This window comes from Paroedura picta, chromosome 15, assembly GCF_049243985.1.
Source record: "Paroedura picta isolate Pp20150507F chromosome 15, Ppicta_v3.0, whole genome shotgun sequence".
NCBI lineage: Eukaryota > Metazoa > Chordata > Lepidosauria > Squamata > Gekkonidae > Paroedura > Paroedura picta.
The window spans coordinates 6,989,040-7,000,827 of NC_135383.1; the positions used below are offsets into that span (position 1 = coordinate 6,989,040).

The 11,788-nt window shown below is 48.6% G+C and overlaps 1 protein-coding gene across 3 annotated transcripts; it reads left to right on the forward strand.

Annotated features, from left to right (window-relative positions):
* The first annotated feature begins 623 nt into the window (after positions 1-623).
* PDPN (podoplanin) lies at positions 624-11,489 on the forward strand. Of its 3 annotated transcripts, none has more exons than XM_077312212.1 (5): positions 624-945; positions 5,969-6,036; positions 6,829-6,958; positions 9,700-9,805; positions 10,887-11,489. In XM_077312212.1, exons 1-5 carry the CDS (start codon positions 876-878, stop codon positions 10,891-10,893), a joined length of 381 nt encoding a protein of 126 aa, XP_077168327.1. In that variant the 5' UTR covers positions 624-875; the 3' UTR covers positions 10,894-11,489. The 3 variants fall into 3 exon arrangements, with proteins under 3 accessions (XP_077168327.1, XP_077168326.1, XP_077168325.1); XM_077312211.1 differs by having other exon boundaries at positions 626-945; positions 9,700-9,861; XM_077312210.1 differs by having other exon boundaries at positions 626-945; positions 9,700-9,811.
* Positions 11,490-11,788: the final 299 nt, after the last annotated feature.

Sequence of the window (11,788 nt, forward strand, 5' to 3'; positions counted from 1 at the left end):
TATATACATTTTTTGTTTTGCTTGTTTTTGCAAGGTGCATTCTCCAAGATGTCTTTTTACGTCCTGGCTGCGTATTCCCAAAAACCTACCAAACAACTGCCAAAAAGAAAAGTGATTTTTTTAAAAAAAAATCCGAAATGGCTGGAAATAAGACGTCTGAGAGCCATGGCAGTGTCATGGTGAAGAGCAATGGCCTCTAATCTGGAGAACCCCACTCCTCCTCCACATGCAGCCAGCTGGGTGACCTTGGTTGAATCACAGTTCTCTTAGAGCTGTTCTCACAGCAGTTCTGTCAGAGCTCTCTCAGCCCCACCTAGCTTACAAGGCGTCTGTTGTGGGGAGAGGAAAGGAAGGCAACAGTAAGCTGCTTTGAGACTCTGTTGGATCATGGCCCACAGGGTATAAAAACCAACTCCTCTTCTTCATCTGAGGCATCCTGCCCCAGCTCTGCAGAGAACGTTTGCTTCTTAGAAAAGAGCATCACATCTTCAGCAGCCCCCCCCAATCCTCCTTCCTCCCTCCACTATATATAACCGACATCTCCTAAAACATCCTGTAACTCTAAACCTGCGATCATATTTTTATGGGTGACCCGAGGGCGGAGGGCGGGCCTTCTTCTCTCCGCTGGACCATTCGGAAGACCCACCCTGGCTCAGTTGGGGAAAAAATGTTCCGTCTCCTCTCTGTTGTTCCTCTCTAGCTTTTAGGCTGTCCTTTGCTTGCGGGGAGAGGAGGAGAAAGCAAACCTTTCATCTCTTTGGGGGAAAACTCTTTTGCAAAAAGAAGACTCCATCCAGTGGTCAGATTGTTCCAGGCGGGGATTTTACAGGTTTTTTTTTTCCCTTTCCCAAACGTTTTTGGAGGAACGCTGAAGGATGTTGCTCAAAATGCCGCTCTTCCTTTTGCTAATTGGGAGCGTCTTGCTTCAGGGGATCGCCGAGGAAGGTAAGGAAAAAAATCCATCTTGTCGTATTTACAGAACTGGATCCTGCCTTTTTTTTTTCCTTTTCCCTCCTGGCTTGAGGTTTTAGCCTGTTGATGACAGAAGTTCAGCAAAGTTTTCCTTCGGGCTGTTCAGTAGCAGGGGAGGAGGAGAGCCAATGGTGATGCTCTTCAGAGAGCCCCCTCCCTCCCAAATAAATGGGGATTATTACAAGAAATCCAAACAGTACCAACTGGGTTTATTCCGGAACAATACGGAGTGATTTGCTAGCATTTCATCGTGGCATTTTGCATCAGACAGGGGAGAGAGAGCTGAAAAGGGTACGGAAGAAAGTTCTTTTTTGAGGTGTGCATTTGCATTCCACCCTGATCTTGCTCGCCAGATCTTGTCAGAGCCAGGAAGTGAAGTAAGGAATTTGGTCCTCCAGACCTTTCTTGGGGGCTCTCTGAAGGTCTCTGGTTTCTCAGTAAAGCAAACAGGATGCTGGACTAGATGAACCACCGGTTTGAAGGTTCTTCTGGCCTCCAACTTCAGTCTGGCCTTTGCTTAAAAGGCCTTTGCTAGCGGGAAAAACTTACTGGAAACAGCTTGTGAAGAGGCCGAAGCACGAGCACTTATGTATGGTCAAGGAAGGAATAAAACGGCTTAATCTATCTATTGGGAGGGGCTGTGGCTCCGTGGCAGGAGATCTGCTTAGCATGCAGAAGGTCCCAGGTTCAATCCCCGGCATCTCCAGTTAAAAGATCTAGCAGTAGGTGATGTGAAAGACATCTGCCCAAGACCTTGGAGGACCTCTGACCATTCGAGTAGACATTGCTGATTTTGATGGACCAGGGGTCTGATTCAGTAGAAGGGACTTTCCTGGGATGAAAATCAGAAGCCAGTTCCCATGAATATTCAACATCTGACCCCAAAGTCCTGCTGCTGAACTGTTTGTGAGTCGATAAATTTAGATCTTGCCAGACTTGACTGCAGCCTAGGTGGCCCCAGTTTCTGGTCTTCCGCGGTTCTGTGGGTGACCACTGGAGACCGGGGCTTCTCTGTTTTGGCACCTTGCCTCGGGAACTCTTTCTCCGCAGCTGTCGGCTGGTTGGTAGCCAAGCACTTTGAGGTTTCAGTACCAGGAGAACGTGTCCCTGTTTTCCTGGGCATTTGAAAAAGTATTAATTTTTTTAAAAAGGAATTTGGAGTTTAAATATGCAAGAGGGATGCACGGCACCAGGCTGCTTAAAGAATAAATGCATTGCTGAGAGAGAGGGAGAGAGAGGGAGAGGGTCCAGATAGTCTGACTATCTAACTGTTGTCTGCATTCATTCTGTCTGTTCTGGAGGCAAGCAGGGAGGAAGAGTATTCAAAGGAGCAGGAAGTATCCAGTTGAGCCAAGCAGCACACAGAGGAGATTATTTGAAAGAATATCAGGAAGCTCCTATTCTAACTATGCCAAATATACACCTCCTCCGATGCCCCCTACAGGACACCCTTTGCACGCTTCCAAATCGCGCACCCGACAGAATTTGCATGATTCGATCCATCATGAATACAACAATCTCATTTCCAATGCATTTCTCCCTATGAAACATGATAGGTTGTCAATGAGTGACCCGTATTCCAACAAGGCCTCTTGGCCAATGCTGAATTTCCTCCAGTTTAAGGAGGCACCTTCCCACTTAGGTAGCTCTTTCGTTCTGCAAGCATTTCTCTTCAGTAATCTCAGGGCTCTCTCAGCCTCCCCTCCTTCACAGGGTGTCTGTTGTGGGGAGAGGAACGGGAAGGCGAATGTAAGCCCCTTTGAGCCTCCTTTGGGTAGGGAAAAGCGGCATATAAGAACCGACTCTTCTTCTTCTTCAGTAATCTCAGGGCTCTCTCAGCCTCACCTCCCTCACAGAGTGTCTATTGTGGGGAGAGGAAAGGGAAGGCGAATGTATAAGCCACTTTGAGCCTCCTTCGGGGAGAGAAAAGCAGCATATAAGAACCAACTCCTCCTCCTCCTCTTCTTCTTCTTCTTCTATGTGTGTCCGTAATGCTGCCTTATACTCACTCCCCTGCCCTTCGTTTTAGCCGGGACTTTCGGATCTTTCGGGTTGCCGTTTCGGATGCAGAATGTTTCTGCTCAGCCCTTGTCGCAGGACATGGCAGGGGCCACACCCCAACGGCCACGCTTACAGGCTGGATGGCCCCTTGGCCTGGAGTTCCATACGAGTAACACGAGAGCTGTCGAGGACTGAGAAAGGGAATGCACCGTGTCAGGTTTTGGCACTGCAGGCTGCAGTGCATCAGCCACGGCCACATCGGATTGCGGGGGCTGGGGGTGGGGAGGTGGATGCCAGTGGGCGGCCGGGGCAAAGAGACAACTTGGTCAGAGAGCAAAGTCCTTTACAGAACAGCCCAGGCGACCGTGCAGCCTCCTTGGAAACAACTGCAGTTTACAGAGCTAGGAGTTTTGAGCGACTTTTATTTTTGCTGTCAAGCGGCAGCCGATTCGGAGCGACCCTGGCGGGCAGCCTTTCTCAACTTTTAGACTATTGAGAAAATCCCTGAAGCGCCCTCGGGATTTCGAGAAACCCCAGAAATGCTGCAATTGTGCAGAATATGGTAGGGAAGCGTAACTGTGGACACGCCCACCCGGGGCCCCTCCCCTTCCCATCCCCTCCAGGCCCAGCATTGGCCATCTCGGGAGTATAAGGGGTGGGTTGACATGACCATTTTTGGTCATGTCGCCCGATAAATGTTTAACACGTTTAAAAATAGATATTAAAAATCAATTAACTCCCAATTATTCAGGATTTTGTTGCTCTGGTCCCAAATCGACCTGTTCTGCTACAAACCAACCCAGCAACCCTCTGAAACCATCTCCATGGATGTGTCCGCGGGGACCAAGAAACCATATCGAAATGCATCCATTTTGTCAGAAGCAGATGGCGCACAGAAATCCAGATTCTCCCAGGACTGTTCAGAAGTCTAGTTGTGATGGGTTCAAATCCAGCCAGGAACTTGGCTGGATCAGCTGGTTGAAACCAGAGAGAGAAGAGAGAGAGGTCTCCAACCCATGGGGTTTCTGTGTAGCTCACCTACCAAATGGACAGATCTTCCAGAGCTTTCTTTCTTTTTTTGGCTTTCAAAGGAACCTGCAGCTACAGCCGATGCAAAGAGAGAAAGGGCGGCTTCTCTTTGCACGCAGACCAAGAGGAAAAGTAGGACAGTAAGGTGTGGTCATCCAGCGGTGGAGAGGGGATTCCTCATGGCGCTGACCTTTGGCTCATCCCTCCCAAAGGCACTCAGCTTATGTTTCCTGCCCTCAACTCTTTTGGTGCGCTGCCCATGATCCTGGCCTTGACACCTGCTCCATCCAGAAGAGCCGGCGTGAACATTGGGACACAATATTTAGACGCACAACAGTCCCATCCTTTTCGGCAGCTGAATTTCAAAACAAGCCCCCCTCCGAAGCGATTCCTTTCCTTGTGGTTGTTTCAGAGGGTCGCTGTGCTAGTCTGCAGGAGAAGTGCCGGGTTCGAGTCCAGCAGCTCCTTAGAGACAAACAAAGGGAAGAAGTTTCAAGTCAAATCTCCCTTCCCGAGATCCAGGTAGGAATGGAGCTCCCTGTGTCCGACTTGGACCTGAAGGAGGGAGCTTTGAGTTTCAAAAGCTCAGACCTTGAAAACCTCAAGCTCTTTGGCTTTCGAGGACGCTTTGAATGGACTGAGCTCACTAAACCGTCATCGGTAAAGACCGGCTGACCGAGGTCACCATGCAGCCTCGCAAATCCATCGCTCGTCACCCTGCAGATGAGGGCGTTTTTGGATCGGAAGGGGGGCTTAGCAAAACAATGCCATTTGGAAGCTCAACGTGTGGAAAGACGGACAAGGGAAATGAAAGATGAACAGTGTAGGGTGCGGTCAAAACAGTGGAAAGTCACAGATGGCTTTGGGAAGCTTTGAGAAATTCTCTTTGAGGAAAGGGCGGGGCTGATGCCTCCTGTTGTTTGTGCACATTCCTTGTGGGATGCGTTGCGTGGCAGCAAGGGACGGGGGCTTTTCTGCAGTGGCCCCACAGCTATCTTCTGAGCCATTCCTTTTGCACCTTGTCTTTTAAGTGCCAGGTGCCCAGTGAAAACATTTGGATTGGCCCAGGAACGTTGTTAATCCTGCCCCAATGTTCCCTTTGTGTCCCTGGTGTTCAGATCCTTTTTATTACTATTATTATTTATTTATTTATTTATTTTTAGATTTATTTCCCGCCTCTCCCGACAGGCTCAGGGGCAGGCAGTGGGAAAAACAGCCCCACAGTCCCGCAAGACTGAAGACCCACAACATAAAAGATTATTTTAGGTGCCTGGACAAATGATTAGCTGCCTTCCCCAATGTTCACCTTTCACCTGCCAGGCAGAGCTTCACAGACTCAGATGGAACACCGGTTTCCCCATCTAACGATTCGGCTATTAATGAATTACTCATTACTAAACACAGCATGCTATTCAGAGGTGGCCGAACTGTGGCTCTCCAGATACCCATGGACTACAATGATTATGAGCCCATGCTAACACGGCCAATCGGCAGGGGCTCATGGTCATTGTAGTCCTGGGACATCTGGAGAGCCACAGTTTGGTCAACCATAAACTATATGAAACATGCACAGTGTTCTTGCATTGGGGAGAGGCAGGAGAATGGCCCCAAGACTATATTGTCCCTCTCTGCAGGTCCGTTGACTGATGCTAACTTGCTTTAATGGCTGTTTGTTTGATGCTGCTAAATCCTCTGTAATTTGATGGGCCCACCAAGAACTGAATTGAATCCCTTTAATATGAGTTTATGTGCTACCAATGTCCGGCTTTTCCACGCCATTTCATCCAATACATTTCTGTCTTTTTGTCCATGTGGCTCCTGGAGTTAAAAGGAATCCGCCTTCTTTCTGTTGCTTGCAGAAAAACTGGCCGGATGGATGCAACCCAATCTGTCTGCCATGTTTTTCCGGTTGCTATGTGCTGTCGACTCTCTTACTTGCCCACCAATCACTCTTTCTTTTGTCCAGCAAGTACAGTTTTGGTGGAAGACACGACGGCGACAGGGAACAGCAACAGCTCAGGACCACCCACTCAGGTATGAGTCCTTCTGGATGGTTTATGAATGACATTTCTCACACACGTATCACAGAATCACAGAATCATAGAGTTGGAAGGGGCCATACAGGCCAGCTAATCCAACCCCCTGCTCAACGCAGGATCAGCCCTAAGCATCCTAAAGCATCCAAGAAAAGTGTGTGTCCAACCTTTGCTTGAAGATTGCCAGGATGTAGGAGGGGTGTCCACTGAATGATTTTGGTCTCTCTGTACAAGACCGGCCTGGTAGTAAGAAGCTAGTTTCATCGGGATTCGCTTTGTGCCTTTTTCAGTTATTTCACGTAGTTTAGTTTTTGCACGCAGTTGATAAAGTCTTTAATGTAAATATCTGATCATGGATAATGCTCCTTTCTTGACACACTGTGGGAAGTGTCTCCGTTTTATGGGAATATTCAGGGCGGGGAGACAGAAAGTGGTGGCCAATATCCAGTTTGCTCATAGGAAATGCAAAATCAAAGTAGAGGGTTCTGTATTAAACTCGGTCGCACAGCAGAGAAAGCCTGCAGAGAAAACAGAGCATTCATGAGAAATGTTTTCTCCCACCCAAATGTGGGGCAGACTTCAAACTATGCGTCAGGTTTTCCTTTGTTATCGTAACTTCTCTGCCGTCCGTTCAAGTGAGCATCTTGTTTCCATGTTCACCACGTCATAATGAATCAAGTCCATGGTATTTCTCCGGATCAGTGAGCAGAGTGAATTTAAAAAGAGAAGAAGCTTTACCTTTAATTCTCTGTTTGCTCCCCCTATCTGTGCAATCTCTCTACACCGGTAGTTTCCTACAAAACTACAGGACACAAATGATACTTCCCCCTTTGAAGAGCTGATGACCTCCGGCAGTGCCGTGCCACCGAGCGAAGAAAGCGATAACTCGACAGATCCAGTCATCCCAGAAAGTTCTGAAGGTATGCGCAGAGGGGGGAGTGTCTGCTTTCCTTTTATTCTACCTCCCATTTTGCTTATCTGTCACGTATCTATACTTCCTCCGAGGCTCATGGGGTGGAGTGTGATCCATTCCTCACCCCACAATAGCACTGAAATAATTGAGGCTGACACAGATAAACGGACCAAGTCTCCCCTAACTTGGATTTAGCCACACTAATCTGCGCTACAGTAACCTCTAGACTTGACTACTGTAACACGCTCCACATAGGGCATCCCTTGAAGTCAGTGTGGAAATATCCATACAGCAGCTAGACAACTGATGGGAGTTGTGTCCTGAAATATCACACCATGTTTTAAGATAGCGACATGGGCAGCCAATTTGCTTCCATGCTTGAGTCAAAGTATTCACATCCTGGAATCTTCATACCTGGAGGACTTTCCCCCTCCCCCCCACACACCTATATGTTCCCACAAGGCAGTTCTGACCATCTGACGTGGAATTATCAGAGCCAGCTTGGCTTAGTGGTTGAAGAGCAGCCTCCTCTCAACTGGAGAACCAGGTTCGAGTCTCCACTTCTCCATGTGAAGCCTTCTCGGTGCCACTGAGCCAGTCATAGTTCTCTCAGAGCTCTCTCAGCCCCACCTTCCTCACAAGGTGCCTGGTGAGGGGAGAGGAAGGGAAGGCAATGGTCAGACACTTTGAGATTCCTTAAGAGAAAAGGTGAGGTATACAAACCAACTCTTCTTCTTCATCATCAGTAATTTCACCGCTTAGGTCAGTAAGAACCTGTCATGAACTCAAGTTCATGGTTTCTTGGAGGCTGCCCCTGATCTATAGAAGAGGCCTCCAAAGATGTGACATCTTGGGGCTCTGAGTTTCTCCTAGTGGAGAGGTAATGTTCTGCCTGCTTTTACTTGAATTTCTTTGATTGCATTGTTTTTTCAAATCAGGAATCCTATCAAATGGAGGAGAAAAGCAGGGTTACACGAAAATAATAAATAAATCTAACTTAAGCTTACCCAGGAGCTGCAGGACCCAAATGGAGACATGAACTCTGGTTCACCCTCCTAAAATTCGACAGAGCTCTGTCCCAGATGGGTCCACCAAACCCAGCCTTTCATTTGGACTCTTGAAGTGGAGATCTCCGTTGCTGGCAGGTGGCAAATTGTCACTTGCAAAGCTAATACGAGGACGACGTATCAGTTAACGTCCCAAATTAGCCTTCCAGCCAAAGAGGCATCCCATAAAGTCTTCACTTGCCTCGTTGGTCCTTCCCTGATTCCACCCTGACCCAGTCAATTCAGGCCAAAGGAACCGACCAGCGAGGCGCTGGTCTGAAATTACTCCGGAGGGACGGGACTCAGTGATTAAGTGGCTCTCTTAGGTTACCTTAATCCTTCTTTGAACCTATAGGCATGCTAATGAGCTTCTACTCTCCCATGTAACTCGAGGAGGGTGGCATCACATCCTATTTCCTGACAAAGAAGAAGTCCTCTTGGCAGCCTCTGGAAGACGGCCAAGGTGCGGTCGTTTCCTGACGAGTCATAGCTGACTAATTAGCGCCACGACACAGCGCAGCTGGCACATGCAATGGCGACCATGTTAGCCAGAAGAACACCACGACCACCATGGATCTCAAAATGTCCTTGGTAATGGTTGCCAGCCTCCAGGTGGGGCCCATGTTGTATGTAAACCGCCCTGAGCCGTATGGAAGGGCAGTATAGAAATCAAATAAATAAGTAAGCAAGCAAGCAAGTTAATAAATAAACAAACAAACAAACAAATCCCTACCCCGAATGGGGGAACCTAGCAGAACACGGTACATCAGCAGTGGGACGATCTACTTTAAAAATCTTTTCTGGACATTTGGCCGATGCATGCCGGTATCCCAAGCTTTTGGGGGGTCTTTAGAGGATCAGAGCTGGGGTGATTAATCAGGGCCTGATCCAAATTCAGGAGAAAGTATCGGGAACACCAGGCCAGGCCTGCCTCGAGGAAGCGATGAGGTCAGGCACTTGTTAAGGCCCACCGAAACTGGCAAAGAGGCTGCTGACCGGACTGTTCTCCTTTTGCATGGAGCACCCGAGAAGGTCAGAGGCAGCCTGGAAGAATTCTCACCTCTTGCAAGCTCGGAGAACCGTCAAAGAAATGGAAAGAGGGATTCGAGGGAAGCAGCAGGCCGCAGGGATATTTTGCCAGTTTTTGCGAGGCAAATGGTTCCCAAAAGAACAACGGCAGAAATGCAAGATGCAGAGGAAAGTCCTCCCTGCGAAACCGAGTTAGGTTTCTACCATCCCAAAACACGCAGTAGCAGCAGCGGAAGCAACCACAAAAAAGTTCCTTGCAAGGAAAAATCTTGCTGTTATTTGTCTGGACGGTCAGGTGGAGGAAGCCCAGTTGAACGCTGCTGTGCCTCTTTCCAGTAAAAGTGAGCCCAGAAAGGAAAATCACCTTTGTTAAGTGAGTCCTTGAATGGGTAGTTGGCATGCCAACCTCCAGGTGGGACCAAGAGATCTCCCGGAATTGGTACATCGCACTGTGCCAAACTGAGGTCCTGCCCCACCCCAAATCCCACCCACTCCTGGCTCCACCCCCAAAGTCTCCAGGTGCTCCCCAAACCAGACCTGGCAATTTGACCGCTTCGGGAGACATTGTAAGATTTTCTCCTGATGTCGACCTCGTAAGTGTTATCTAGCTCTGTCGCTCGAAACGGGCCGCCGGAGCGACCGCTCATCTTGGCTGCCTTCTTGCGCCCTTTAGATGGCATGGAGACAGCTGCTCTGGTTGGCATCATCATTGGGATCATCATCGCAATCGGTGTGGTCACCGCAATCATCATCACAGTCGCCAAGAAAGTGTCGGGCAGGTACTCGTAAGTACAACCCACGGCAGGGGTTATGGCCACCAGGAGGCAGGCCTAAGGTGGGTCGTCTGCTGGTTTTTCTGGGCCTGCAGGGGTCCTTCCATCCCAGATCCCTTCTCCCTAGAGCAGGGGTAGTCAACCTGTGGTCCTCCAGATGTCCATGGACTACACTTCCCATGAGCCCCTGCCAGCAAGTGCTGGCAGGGGCTCATGGGAAGTGTTGTCCATGGACATCTGGAGGACCACAGGTTGACTACCCCTGCCCTAGAGTACCCAATCTCCTGTAGGAACCCAAGGATCCCCTGAAATGTTGTCTGATTTTGAGATTACGGTGATCAGTTCCCCTGGAGGGTGGGTCCTGTGGCATTATACCCTGCTGAGGACCTTCCCCAAACACCACCCCTCCCAGGCTCCATGCCTAAATCTCCAGGAGTTTCCCAATCTGGAGTTGGTAACTATACTTTTCCCCCACTTTTGGGGGAATTGTTCCTGCAGTTCTAACTCTTGCTCCCCTAGAGTCACCAAGTCCCTCCTGGCAACCAGCAGAAGATGGGGAGGATTTACCAGTAGAAAGAAGGTAGAAACTTTGTTGCTGGTATCGCACAGGAAGTGATGTCATCACACCAGCGACTGCTGAATGACCATCCAGTTTTTACCAACATCTACCTTTTTTTTTTTTGCGCAAATACCAGATCGTTGCCTGGAAGTTTGTCATGTGGTGACATCACTTCCTGTCTGATACAGGCAATGTGGCATAGGTTTCCCGTTTCTCCTGGGACGTCCTCCCTGCTGGCCAGCTGATCAATTACTTTGGGACAGGGCCTGGTAGAAAGTGACCCCTGCCTCCACAGGGGGTTTAGCCACCCTAATTCCTCCCCCCCCCCTCCCCAGAGCTCCCCTTTTTCACCATCTGTAGTTCTGTTCTCCCCACTACTTCTTTTTCCCAGGCACTTTACCATTCATAACCCAAATGAGGCAGGGAGCAGATGGCTTCACATATCTTTAAACCTTCTGTAGACAGCCTATTTGAAGGAAAGCAAAGCAGATTTCATCCAATGCTCTCTTTCTCCATTTGTTTCCCCAGGCCCTGAAAAGCAACAAAGAAGAAAATAAAATTGGAAAATCGCTTTCCCCTTTCTGAGCATCTCTCCTCGTGGGCAGGCCATGGAAAGAGCACATGTGAACTCGCTGGCCCACAGAGATCCAGCTCAGTTTCCTGGAGGGATGCATTGTGTGCCAAAAAGTGAAAAGCTGCTCGCCTAAAATAAAGGAAAGGGGGAAATTTGCACAGTTAGGAACTTTTTTTTAAAAATGGGAGGACATTATTTCTATGGTGCCATTGACAAGTCATCGGAATAGCTTGCTAGGGACAGTTTATGGAGTTCCTGAATCATTCTGTTTTTTTAAAAAAAATATGGGTTGGATCCAACCAGCTGCTTCCGTCACTCTTCTGGGCTTTGGCACACACAAGTCCCATGATCTGCAGTATAGGCTTTCCTGGGGTTTCAAGGGGATCCCATCATCCCGAAGAAAAGCTGGCTGGGTCCAGCCCTATCTCATGATATAATATAAATCCTTGCTCCTCACCTGTGAGGCTGGGGGGAGTTTAAAACAGCTGTGTATGTTCTGAAATTAGGAAAAATCGAATGTCTGAAGCTGAGATTCTATATGACGAATAAACGATGCGAAGCTACTGAGTGGTCCATAATTTGTCCTGCTTTCAAGGTTCAGTTTTGCCAAAGGATGTCAAGGTTTTTGGAGAAATATTAGGGACAGGGAGACCAGGGACACTTCAGCATCCTCCAGAGGTTATGTAATTTCCCAGCACCATCTTTCTTACGCCAAGCCAGTGTTTCCGAACCAGAATTACATGTAACCCCAGGATTATGCCACAGCAGGGGTTCTGCAGGTTAGGAGGGGATAAATAAATAAACACACACACACACGTCATGTAGAATTAAATGTCATGTAGGGCCATGCATTTCC